The sequence below is a fragment of the Neophocaena asiaeorientalis genome, unplaced genomic scaffold (genome assembly GCF_003031525.2).
Source record: "Neophocaena asiaeorientalis asiaeorientalis breed wild unplaced genomic scaffold, Neophocaena_asiaeorientalis_V1.1 scaffold546, whole genome shotgun sequence".
Classification (NCBI taxonomy): Eukaryota; Metazoa; Chordata; class Mammalia; order Artiodactyla; family Phocoenidae; genus Neophocaena; species Neophocaena asiaeorientalis.
Genome location: NW_020175442.1, coordinates 1,121,158 through 1,135,071, shown reverse-complemented (window position 1 = coordinate 1,135,071; position 13,914 = coordinate 1,121,158). Strand labels below are relative to the sequence as shown.

Genomic DNA, 13,914 nt, shown 5'->3' with positions numbered 1-13,914 from the left:
CTCCATTTTACTGTCTCTATGTTTTATAGAATTTTTTTTACAACTCTTTAAAATGCATCAAAAATGACTGGAAGACAAAATTAAGGGTGAAAAGACTGGCGAAAACATTTACAATGCATGCAACAGATCAAGATGAGATATAAGCAGGCACATTAAATGAAAAAATTCAACTGTTCAACCTCTAATCAGATATGCAAAAAAGTCTAATAATATTCAATTAAAGTGCAGTATAACTAAAATAGGCACTCATACATTTTTGTGGAAGGTACGAAGTGGTACTTTTTTGGGGAGGACAATTTGGAGTTTCCTTCAAAAGTATAAATGCATGTAGTCTCTGACCCACTTTCTAGGAATTGATCATACAGAAAAAGTCACATAAGCACACAAAACAATTTATTCAAGGATGTTTATAACAGCATTATTTGTAATAATTAAAATCCAGAAATTAGCTAAAAATGTTCATGAATATAGGAATAAATAAATTAGGATACAGTCATAGTTGAAATATACTACTTAAACAAAGCGAGGCAGATTTGCATTAACAAGTAAGATGTCCACAATATATTGTTAAATAGAAAAAAGCTAGCTGTAGAAAAAAGTGTGTGCCTTTATTCACATAGATGAATAATGTTTAACTTGAGGAGAGTCATGTAACTTTTTATACTTTTATATAAGTATTTAATATTATGCTTTACTTTATTAATTGAAAAAAGGACACATGATTAGAAGAAAACAAAATATCATCAGTGGTTGTCTCTGCGTAGTGGAATTAAAGGTGCTATTTTTCCTTTAATTTTTTTAATGATGAGGATATATTACTTTTACAATTGCTACTATACGCTGATTCCTTCCTACACTCCAGTTAGTGTCTAGGTAAATTAATACACTAAGGTCACAACTACACAGTAGCTATCATTAGCTCCATTTTACAGATGTGAAAGCAGCTAAGAAATTGATTCTAAAGTCTACTGTGTACTATGTTGCTAAGCTCCGCATGGGAAGACACTAAAAATATAAGAAAATCAAGCCCAAATCATTGTAAATTCATGAGTAAAAGGCATAATGCAAGAAGAGTCCAATTTGCCATTTCAGAGATCTGAGGTGTTCCAAAATAACAGTATAAATTTGTGTTCTGAACCCAGAAAATACACCGAATGTAGTATTCTTGGAAACAACTTCCGACATACATTCATGTGTCTAGAGATCCCAAAATTAAAAATTTGAGGCTATATTAGTAGTAGTAAAACCATTCTGAATGGTTTCTTTCATAAAACAGAAATACATTTTATATTTCAGATGGCACAAACCAGTTATCTTAAATTTCAAACAAATTATGTCTATTTCTAAATATGTCAGTTTCAAAATACACAAAAGAATCATCTCATATTTGATAAATGCAAAGTATTACTTTACTCCTAGAAACCAACCAAAAAAAGGGAAAACCACCTTTATAAATATTTGTCTTGAAACATAAAAAATAAGTGGATAACACCATTCTCTAATAATATAATATTTTCTGAAAAGATGGAAGGTTTATTAGAATAATTCTGATCATTCTGTCTCTTTAATTTATGTAGTAAAATTGTGAGGGAACCTTACAGTTTACCTAGTACAACCCACACCATTATGCAGATGCAGCCTGGAGAAAAGAAGTAATTTGCTCAAGGCCTCACAGTTACTAAGAGGCTGAAGCGGTGAGGACTCACTCAGGTTTTTGGACTCTAAATCCAGAATATTGACTTTAGAAAGGTATTATCCAATAATTTAGTGGGCTACTTATAGTACTTTGGGATCCTGTTCTTTTCTGTACTACTGGGGCCTTTTTGAACCAGCACTTTCAGAGAGCAGGAAACTCATCTATAATGTATTATCTGTATTCACAGATTCACTACAGACTATATGTTTTCCAAGTTCCCCTTCTTCTCCATCACTGGCTCTCAAATGAAATTCTATTTGGAATCCCAAAGTAAAAGGATTATAAAAGCCAAGCTGCTCTGGTTAAAAATATGCAGGAATTCTGCTTTGACTTATTGCTTTGTACTTGAAGCTTCTGAAATACTTTCACGGTATCTTAGGTCTCAGAGAGAAGGACAGACACGTACACACACTCTCTTCTTTCTCTCTCCATCTCTCACCACACACACACACACACACACACACACACACACACAGAGCAAACCCAAACTGTTATTAAAGTCACATGACATAAAATTAGCATAAGTTCCTAAATGTATATTTCCAATTTGTGCAGTCATCTTGTCCTGTACCAATAACAAACACCTCACAGACCACACTTTGAGTAGCAATGTTCTATAGTAAACCAAACCTTAAAAGATGTTCCTAATCAAATCAGAACATCTGATATACTAAGAAAGAAGTCAGACACTTACTTCTTATCAAAAAATGTTGAATTTTCTTTCCTTTTGCTGAATCCATTGGGTAGAAGTTTTAAGTTAATAGCTTGCTTTCGAGCACGATTTTTCATAAAGTACATCTAACAACCAGAAACAAATAGGCAAATTAATATTAAAATGCCTTAAATTCCAAAAGCACGTAAAACAATGTTCAAAACATAATAGTTAAGATTTATTGAGTACTTATGTTTCACAAACTGCCCTAAACAGCAATGTCTCATTTAATCCTCACAATACTATGAGGCAGGTACTATTATTACTCCCATTTCTGCTATTTCAGCTATTTCTGAGATGTAAAGCCTACATTCAAATCCAGGTCTGTCTAATTCTAGAGCCTGTGATTTTAACCATATACTCTATAAGCCAAAAGAAGAATTTTATGGGGCTTTAAAAAATACAGGTTTTAGCAATCACAGGGATTACTTATACAGTTCTTTCTTTTTTTACTGATGGTTTCATACCATAGTTAGCTATATATATATATATGCCTGTTTCTATTACTAGTCAGGTAGCTTCATTCAGGGAGGAACTATGGCACTGCCTAGTACAAGGCTTAACTTAAAGTAGCCACTGATGTAGGATGTACAAAATGGGATATGAGAATTCTAGCTCTGACATGTGTTACTCCATGGATCATGTAGGTTGGTTGAGCCCATGCTAGCCCATGAAATGATCTGCCTTGCTTGTTTGGTTAACACAGTCTTAAACCTTCAACTTGGTTTATGATAGTCCAGATCTGCAATGTTCTTAGGTACCTGGTAGAATAAAGGAAGGCCTGTTTCTTCTAACCTTCAAAAAATTCCCACAAATAATATTTAAAGAAAAAAAAAAAAAAGCAGTACTCAACAAAAAACAAAAAAGTATAAACAATATAAGAAAACAAGGCTCAGTGTACTGGAACCAAAAGAGAAAAAAGATGTAGCTGAGAGAGCTCCCTATATATTCAGACACTAAAAAAATCATACACAGATTACAGAACTGCTCTGCAAAATTTAAAGGAATAAAAGAAGGCCTGAAAATATGTGCAGTGAAGAGAAACTATAAAAAGTGACTCACCAGATTTTTAAATAAGCCAAAGTAAAATTTTGCATTAGAGATAAAAAAGATGAAAAATCAGGAGAGGTTAAGGGGTAAGTGTGATATAGGGAGAACGCCTAAGCCACATTTAATGGTAGTTTCAGAAGAAAAGAGAATGAATAAAGCACAAGTAATATTTTAATAGAAATGAGCTGATAATTTCCCATAGTTGATGAAAGACACTCCACTTATTCAATAAATCTAATAATTCTCAAGTAAGATAAATAAAAAGAAAGGTGCATTTTCACAGTATAGTAAAAAATGCAGAAGACCAACAATAAAAAGAATGCATTCAGAGAAAAAATATTTCAAAGGCAGTTAAAAATGACAAATGACTCTACAACAATAAAAATGGAAGCCATAGACAATGGAAGAGTAATTCTGAACCCAGAATTCTATAGACAAAAATCATTTAAGAGTGATTTAAATGCCAATAGAGTAATCTAAGAGGTGGCAACCAGCAAACTCTCTCTAAAGGACATTCTAAAAGATCTACTTGAGGTAGAAAGTGATCTCTCAGACAGATAGTCTAAGATGATGGCAGAAAAAATAAAGAGCAAAGAAAGTGGGAAATATGAAGATAAACCAAAACAAACACTGACTGGATAAAACAGTAATTATTGTATGGAGATTGAAACAAAAAAGACAATCTAAATACCTGAAAACAATACGAAAAGTCAGTAGAGTGTTAAATGGAATTTAAGTGTTCTAAGGTAACTGCTGGCAAACTAGGGCCAAATCCTGCCTCCTGCCTATTTTTATAAACAAATTTTGTTGGAATACAGCCCTGTGCATTTGTTTATGTATTATTCATGGCTGCTTTTTTGCTACAGTGGCAGAGTTGAGTAGTTGTGACAGAAACCATAAGGTTTGAAAAAAAGGTTTACTATCTGACTCTTTACAGAAGAAGTTTGCCAACTCCTGTTCTAAGGTCATTGCATTGTTTAAGTACAGGCTTAAGGTACTGATTAACTTTAGATACTGATAAATGAAGTATGCATGCAATGTCTAGCCTAACTAATGAAAGGATAGAAAAAGGATGCATAAGTTCTAAACTGATAGAAGAAAAATTCAAATGATAAGAAATTACTCAATTAGTCCAAAAGACAAGAAGAAAAAGAACAAAACAAAACAAAGCAAGTGGACAAATAGCACAAGTAAGGTGACACATTTAAAGTCAAATATATAGGTAATTTTTTAAAAAAGTAAATGAATTTGATGATTCAGTTAAAAGTTCCAGATTGTCAAAATGGAGAAAAACTGGAACCCAATTATGTGGTACTTTGAAAAGGTACACCCAGAACATGAAGATACAAAAAGGCCTAAAGTAAAAGTAAGGGACAAAATACACCATGCAAATACCAACCAAAGGACTGAAATAGTTCAATACCAGATAAAGTACACAAAAAGCTTGAGACAAAAAGGGTCACATCATAATGCCAGAGGTTAAATACACCAAGAATTTCCTGAAGTATGCATCTAATAATTTAGCCTTAAAGCATATGAAGCAAAGCTAACTGAACCACAAGGAGAAACATACAAATCCTTTTGATTTTATCTATTGGGAAATGTTAACACACCTCTCTCAGTAACTGATAGAAAAACAGACAAAAAACAAAAAAAAACTAGTAGCACTATAATTTGAACAACATAATTAACAAATCTGACCTAAAAGGAATGAATTTAGAATACTAGATTTAGCAAATGCAGAATAATTTTTCTTTCCCAAGCAAACAGAGAACATTACAAAATCTGACTACATGCTGGGCCATAAACACAAGTCTTAACGTATTTTAAAAGAATGAACTCAGAAAAAATATGTTCTCTGACCACAATGCAATTAAGCTAAAAATATAAAAGGATATAACAAAAGTCAAGAGGACACATTAACAAAATAGAAAAGGAATTCACAATAGCAACTGATCTAGAAAAGAAGAGGACACAAATAAGGATTATCACAAATGATAATACAACTTCTACAGACATGTAAAAGAAAATATGAAGAACTTTATGCCAATGCATTTGAAAATTTAAGTAAAATGGAAAAATTCTTAGAAAAATGTAGTCTACTAACAATGACTCAGGAAGACAGAGAAAACCTAAATAGTCCAATAAACAGTAAAGAATAAACTTCCCAAGCCCATTAATAAATTTTACCAAACTCCCATGGAAGAAATAATCCCAATGTTAGTTAATGTATCCAGGACCAAAATGGGAGCATTCCCAAATAATTTTATGAAACTAAAATTACAATGATACAGAAACCTAAGAATACCAAAAAGGAAAATCAGAAGTCATTTCACTCATGGACAGAAATGTAAAAATGAATGAATGGATAATGTGTACATATACATAATACAACTGAATTCTGCAAAGTATAAAAAGCAGGGTATGATAATAATATACCATGCAAGTTTAACTTACAATAGAAAATTGATTAAAGGATTATTATTCATACTAGAATATTATATATTAAAAGAAGAAATAATCAAATACAGAAAAAGCATTTGATAAAATATAACCACCATTCATGTTAACATCTGTTAGCACACTAGGAACAGAACTTCTTTAATCTAAATATCAAACTGTATCTACAAAAAATTTAAAAGCAAACATCATGGTGAAATCTTGGAACTTTTCCCTCTATGATCAGGAGTTATGAAACAAAGATGTACAGAACAGTTAATATACCAGGCCCGAGACTGTTATCCTTAGAAAGTTCTGTTGGCAAGATTGGCTCTTGGCTGGTGTCTGGGAACTTGACTGACTGGTAAATGGACCCTACACTGACATAAAGCTTTTCCTAAAATGATAAGAGTGGTTCACTGTGCTGAAATTGCACAAAAATGTGGTTTTATCTGCTTCCCTTCTGGGAGTGTGGAATTTGGCAAGTGCTAGGGCGAGAGTGTTTCTGCGATCAGCCCCCAATAAAAACCTTGGGCAGTGAGTTTCCCTGGTAGACAATAACTTCAAACATTAATTATCATAACCCATTGCCCGAGGAATTAACTGCGTACGATGTGACTCCAATAGAAGAGGACTTTGGGAAGCTTGTGGCTGGATTCCTACAGACTTTGCCCCATATACTTTTTCCTTTTGCTAATTTTGCTCTGTATCCTTTCACTGTAATAAATTTTAGCCATGAGTACAACTGTATGTTGCATCCTGTGAATCCTTTCAGCAAATCATCAAACCTAGGGATGCACTTCTACTTACAACATAAATATCTACTATCATCAGCACTATTTGACATTCTTGGAAGTCCTAGCTATACCAAATAAGGCAAGAAAAAGAAATAAAAGAACAAGGACAGAAGGATAGAAACAAATTGCGATGAACTGTTTATAGAGAAAATCTCAAAGAATCTATAGATAAGGTATTGGGACAGACTTTAGTATGGTTACTACTATAAAATAGACAACAAAAATATCTCATTCCTAAATACCAGCAAAGAGATAATAAAACATTAAAAAGAAAACACTACTTAAAATAGTATGAAAAAATAAAGTGCCCAAGAATAAATCTAATAAGAAATATGCAAGACCTTCACTGAGAAAGTTATAGAGATGTGAAAGAACCAAATAAATGCAGAGATACAACAGTCAAGGATTTAAACATTCAATGCCGTAAAATCCAATCACTCAAGTAACTCTACAAAATAAATGCAACCCCAATCAAAATTCCCAGGTGGGGAAGGTAGGACTGTACAATCAATAGGCTGATTTTTCATATTTGTATAAAATTACAAAGAGCCACAGCCATATTTTAGAAAATACTCCAGAAAATATTCTAGAAAAATGGCTATATTCTAAAAAATGAATGAAGTGGGAGGACTTACTTTTTCAGTGAGTTTCAGTAAAAGACTACAATAGTTTAGAGTATTGAGCATTGGTGTGGATAGATAAGAGGACCACCAGAATGAACAGACAGGCCAGAAACTGACCCAAGCATATATGGATGCTTGATATATGACAAAGATGGTCCTGCAGAGCAATAGGGAAAGGATGAATTTTTTCAATAAATGGTGCTAGAAAAAGTAGATTATCCATGTGGAAAATTACATAGGACCTCCACTTGACATGCTAGACAAAAATCAATTCCATGTTTACAGACATAAATGGGAGATGCAACACTGTAAAGCTTTTAGAAAATAGTTACAGGAAAATAGCTTCATAACAAGGTAGGGAAGGATTTCTTTATAAACTCATAAAACTATTAACTATAAAGGAAACATACAACAATTTTTACTACATGAAAATTAGGAACATCTGTTTACCATAAAACACTAAAGAGAGTAAGAAGACAAGCCACAGAATGAAAGAAGGAATTTATAACACATACAACCAACTAACAACTAGCAACTAAAAATACAAAGAATTACTACAAACCAGTAAGAAAAAACAACTGACGAATGAAAAGATGAACAGAAGACTTAACAGGCATACCACAAAGAAGAATATCCAATTGGCCAATAAAATATTTGAAAGGTGCTCAATCTCTTTAAGAATCAGACTACAAATTAAAAATCATAATAAAATAACACAGCCATCAAATTGACAAAAACTCAGAAACTCTGACCAAGTCAAGTATTGGAGAGGATGCAACAACAGGTACACTTAAACACTACTGTGAGTATAAACTGGTATCACCACTTTGGAAAATGTTTTGGTAACGTACAGTCAAATTGAAGATATGCATACGCCACAACAAAGCAATTCAGCTTCTAGGTATAAACCCCAGAAAAACGTATGTATAAGCAAACCACAATCCCTAAACAGAAGTGTTCACTGTTTCTAAAATTTAGAAAACCCAGAGTCCATTTATTACAGAAAATCCAGAAATAAGAATGGTTCAGGAAAGGGCATAAGCTGGTGGCAGGAACTTTTGAGAAGCTGGTAATGTTCTAACTTTAGACCTAGGTGGTAGTTACATGGATGTTTACTGCATAATTATGCATTAAATTGTGTATTTCTGGACCTCCCTGGTGGCTCAGTGGTTAAGAATCCACCTGCCAATGCAGGGGACACAGGTTCGAGCCCTGGTCTGGGAAGATCCCACATGCTGCGGAGCAATTAAGCCTGTGCCCCACAACTACTGAACTTGCTCTCTAGAGCCCGTGAGCCACAACTACTGAGCCTGTGCACCACAACTACTGAAGCCCATGCGCCTAGAGCCTGTGCTCCGCAACAAGAGATGCCACCACAATGTGAAGCCCGTGCACCGCAATGAAGATCAGCCCCTGCTCGCCGCAACTAGAGAAAGCCCACGTGCAGCAATGAAGATCCAACATAACCAAAAAAAAAAAAAAAAAAGTGTATTCTATTTTATGCTTTTTTATATGCATGTCATATTTCACAAAAAAATTTAAAAAATTTATCTTTTAAGTAGAATTTAATTATGTCTAATTAAGCTTGAGGGAAAAAAAGACTTGGTGCATGGTAATTTTTCTTTCAGATGTGGGTAATGTCATGTCTGTACCAAAAACACCAATAAAATAAACTGTTTAAAAGGTACTAAAATTCTGCAACTCCAATACCAAAATGGTATTGAAAAATGAACATAATTCCATGATGTGATTTAATAATATTATTTTAGAACAATAGCAGTTGCAAAATACTTCAAATATGTAAGTTTTTAATTTTGCATAGTGCATAAGGAATGAAAAAGGGATGAAAGTATGAAAATTAAGTATATTAAAACAACAAGTCCTGTTAGCTCTTCCTTCAAAATTCAAGTGTAATCACTTCCTAATAATTCTAACAGCATCCTCTCTGACTAGAACCACAACAGCAGCCTTATAACTGGTCTCTCAGCTTCCAATCTTCCACTCTTGCCTACTCAAGTCCACTTTCCAGAGAGCAGCAAGAGTGATCTTTCAAAAAGCAAACAGGCTCAATGTCCACCCATGGCTTCCATTTTTACTTCGAATACATTAGGAGCCCTCACTAGTTTCTTTAACCTCACATTCTACATGATCCTCACTCAACTACGCTTGTCACCTTGCCCCTCTTCTAACTCCTCAAACACCCTAACTTCATCCCTGACTTTTTTTTTTTTTTTGCGGTACGCAGGCCTCTCACTGCTGTGGCCTCTCCCGTTGCGGAGCACAGGCTCTGGACGCGCAGGCCCAGCGGCCATGGCTCACGGGCCCAGCCGCTCCACGGCACGTGGGATCCTCCAGGACCGGGGCACGAACCCGTGTCCCCTGCATCGGCAGGCGGACTCCCGACCACTGCGCCACCAGGGAAGCCCCTGACTCATTCTTTACTTTTGCTTTTGTCTCTACCTGGAAAGTCTTTTTCCAAACCTTCACATGACTGCCTCTTTCTCATCATTCAGACTGCTGCTTAAATGTCATCTTTCAGAGAAGCCTTTCCTGACTACTGTACGGAAAATAGTACCCTTAAACACCCTCCTCCCCCAGCAAACAAACACCATTTTCATTTTCTTTAATTTCCTGTGTCCTATCTTCCAGATGCACTTAACATTACCTGAAATTATATCTGTTCCTCTACTCATCTCCTGTCTCTCCTGCTACAATACAAGCTCCATGAGGAGAAGGACTTTGTTTTGGTCACTGCTGTATCCCTAGTAACTTAATATATTTGATGAGTGAAAAAAAAAAAAAGAATCTAATTCATTAGAAGAAATTCTAACTGGAAGGGAGTAGAAGAAATACTTACATGTTTATTGCTTATTGGTCTTTTTAAGAAAGCATCTCTAGAAATATGGTCTGCTGTTCTTGCCACATCTTCCAAAAATCGATAATCTACAAATATCGAAATAGAAAAATAAACAAATGATATATGCCAATGGCCAGGAAGCATCAATCGGCTATGCAGAAGATGGCTTACCACTTAGGAGATTCATTTCAGAAAACTGTTGCATTGAAACATATGCAGTTTTATCTCGAACTCCATTACATGTCAGTTCTGCTTTGTGTTTCTTTACACAGGGCAAACTGAAGAGACAAAAGAGGAGGTACTTTTACACTTTGAGGTAAAAAGGATACAGGCAGAGATAACAGGGTAGGAAATGATATACATACCTGCAGGAATAGCGCATACAGCGTGGACATCTGTACTTTGCTTCTTCTGTACCACAAGTTTCACATCTATAAAAGCCCACATGAAACTTGATAAGTTATCAAATATTAATTTTACATGTTTATTTATAAACTTTTAATGCTGAGTCAATTACTCATCACAATCAATTTACAGACATGTAATCATAGTGAATAAAGTAGATGCAAGTAACTCTTATGAAATACTTGATAGCTGTCAAACATCATTAGAAAATTCTCCTCTAGGAAACGACAACTACATTTACAATGTTGTTAATGATATGTAATTCAAGAAAACACGTATTAATTACAAAAAATCATCTCACTTTGACTTCCTTTCCTACTATAATCTGAGAATGAGATCATTCGATATTTTAACTTGTAACTATTGACACTGCTAACAATTGTGTGCGCGCACATACCCAGAAGTCCAATCCATGAGCTATGTTTATTTATCTCAAAGGCAGACACACCAGAAAAAGATATAAGACCCAGGCAAATTTAGAGAGTAGCAGTTGCATCGTTCTTGCTCAACTCCTCACCCAACCTAGAATGGGCGTCAAAATAATCTAGAAATGCTATTATCCAGCATCTGTCTTCAACTGTTCTTTTAGGATCTTGGGATACTGACAATCAAACTACAGCTACTTCTGTTTTACTGTGTTCGAGACAGTGATAATCCCAAGAAACTGACTACTCTTATTTCCTATGCTGCCTCATTATCACACTATAAGGAAATTAAATCAAAAGCAATAAATATTCATAGTACCCATAGAGAAACTAGACGGTTGGGTGAGTTCAAGTGTATTTTGTCTAATTTTAACTTACTCCACTTTACCCTTGTTGGTTTTATTAGACTTTTCCTCACACCTATCCTCTCTCAAAAGAATACTGGGCCAAGAGCATATTAAGTCAAGCCAGATTCTGGTACAAGGGCTTTCTGGTCCCAAGGATTTTCACTTCCTAACTTGGCCACTAGACACTAGTACCAACCTCACATATTTTCACTGAATTTATTGTCACCTGACAAAACCCTCCCTTCCCAATCGCCCTTCCCCCCATCATTCAGGCTCCAGGGACCCAAACTGGCACTTATTTATCATTATTCCACACCCTTCTGGTAGTGTAATTTCTTTCAGTCTAGACAACAGAGAATTCCATAGCTTTATTCCCCCAATGGAATACTCCTTGCCCTACCTTGACATGGCCAGTTTCCGCTTGGAGCCCACTGGGGGATTTATCTGAGGCTCTTCTTTCACCTTTGTATCATCCATCACTTCTTCTTTAGGGAAATACTTCTCTTCTTTTACACACACTTCATCCATTATTTCCTCCTTCTTTACGTTCTGATCAAGAAACATCTCCTCCCCTTTAATCTTCAAGCTATCTTTCTTCTCTTCCTTCATTTCTAGCCAGTCCATCACTTCTTCCTTCACCTTCACTTTCTCTTCCTTTAGCTCTGGTTCTTCCACCTTCTCTTCTTTTAGCATCAAACTACTATCCGTCTCCTGCTTCACCTCCAACGTGCCTGGTTTTTCCTCTTTCACCTCAGGCCCATCCTCCACCTCCTGCTTTACCCACTGGTCATTCCGCATACCTTCTTCCATTTCTGACCAGTCCATTACTTCTTGCTTCACAACTGCTAGGTCCACTCGCATCTCCTCTGCCCTTGGTCCATTTCCTTCTTCCCCTTCCCCTGTCTTCCCCATTCCGGTCGGTCCATTCCCCGCCTCTCCACTGCCGGCCTCCTCGGTCCCTACTGTGCCCCTGGCTCTCTCTCCATCTGACTCGAGACTTAGCCGCGCCCCTTCAGCTCCACTCTGGAGACCTCCTCCCGACGTCTCCTCATTTTCAGCAGCAAAATCCATCAGCTCAAGATCCTTGACCTCCGTTGCCACTCTGTCCTTCAATATGGCTGGTCCACGCCAATAGGAATGAATTTCTGGCTACAACACCGACAGCGGCCCACGTGTGGATCAGAGAAGTAGCAAGCAGAAAACGCCGGCCCGGCGCGTCTATCCAAACAGTCGTAAAGCAACGCTTCCGCACATTGCCGCTTCACGACTCGTGGAGCTCTTTACGGCTTGCTGCAGTCCGGCACAGATCCTACGGGATCCGCGTGAGGCCGCGCCCACTGTCATCCCGCCTTCGGGGCGGGGTTTCGCCAAACCCTTCCCTTGGGGAGGCCGCGCCCTATGCACGTGGCCACACGCTTCCGCTTAAAGAGAGCGTCTCCGCGCCGCGGGGGGGTGGAGAAGCGGGACCCTCACAGCTTTGTATTTGGAAGACCACCCTAATCTGTTCTGAACTTGCATCAAAATGGAAGAAACACCTGATATTACGCCTCTCCATGCTTCAGTTTCTTCAGCAGTACTCCAGAGACGGTGGTATTACAAATCTTTTGGTTTATTTTGATGATTAAGTGTAATCATGCATGGAAATAAGCTAGCAGTGATGAAACTCAACATATGGTTGCTATTATTACTGGGAATCCTGATAGGTTTCAGGTAGGAAAGAGGGCATTAACTTTAATTCTTTCACTTCTTTGTCCGTAACAGCCGGCATCAGCCAGTTCCCCATTTACAGCATCTTACAGGATTCTAAGAGAGAGAGTATATATATATATATATATATAGAGAGAGAGAGAGAGAGAGAGAGAGAGATGTTAAAGAACCAAATAAATGCAGAGATACGACAGTCAAGGATTATATATATATATGTATATATATATATCACATATTTAAAGACTGGGCCAAAAATTCAACCCCCAGGACTAGAACATCTTAAAAAAAACCCAAAACACAGAAAACAAAAACTGGCCTGGCATCCGTTTCAGTTACTTTTGAAAATTAATATTACATACTGAGCATTAGGCATTTTCACCTAATCTTTACATAATGTCTGTGAGATTCATATTTTTCTCTCTGCATAAGGAGACATCAAAGAAATGGATTTTTAGCTGTGGGCTGCTTTGTGCCAACCCCTCAAATCCTGTTATGGTTTGCAGGGCATTTAACTGTTATCACTCATTCACATGTTCATCAGGGAATGGGAATTTTGAATGGGTGAGCAGAATGAGGAAATTTTGAAACCTTAGTTGGGGCTCCACTGATACTGTAGCACTGGAAGGAGCATTGAAGTAAGTTGGGAAAGTTTCGTAAAATTTTTTAATGGGTTACGAGGAAGAGGCTTGCAAAGGAGTCATATGGACAGTGTTTTGTCAGTATACTTAGAGGTGCCAGCTACCCATGGAGTCAAAAAGAGCCTGACTGGTAACCCTGTTACCGACCAGGATTCTTGGACTCCTTAATCAATAGAGATTGATAAGAGGCCAGATAAGAAAATCAGGCAAGAGTTTAT

General features: G+C 36.5%; 1 protein-coding gene across 2 annotated transcripts in view; it reads right to left on the bottom strand.

The window, feature by feature from the left end:
- Positions 1-12,590, bottom strand: part of ZNHIT6 (zinc finger HIT-type containing 6) — a 54,376-nt gene extending 41,786 nt beyond the window's left edge. For both annotated transcript variants that reach the window (XM_024767841.1, XM_024767842.1), the window contains exons 1-5: positions 11,752-12,590; positions 10,540-10,605; positions 10,346-10,452; positions 10,175-10,260; positions 2,391-2,494 (exon numbers count right to left, since the gene is read on the bottom strand). In XM_024767841.1, coding sequence (XP_024623609.1) covers positions 2,391-2,494; positions 10,175-10,260; positions 10,346-10,452; positions 10,540-10,605; positions 11,752-12,422 — 1,034 coding nt within the window. In that variant the 5' untranslated portion in view covers positions 12,423-12,590. The remainder of the gene's footprint in view (positions 1-2,390; positions 2,495-10,174; positions 10,261-10,345; positions 10,453-10,539; positions 10,606-11,751) is intronic.
- Between the last annotated feature and the right edge of the window lie 1,324 nt (positions 12,591-13,914).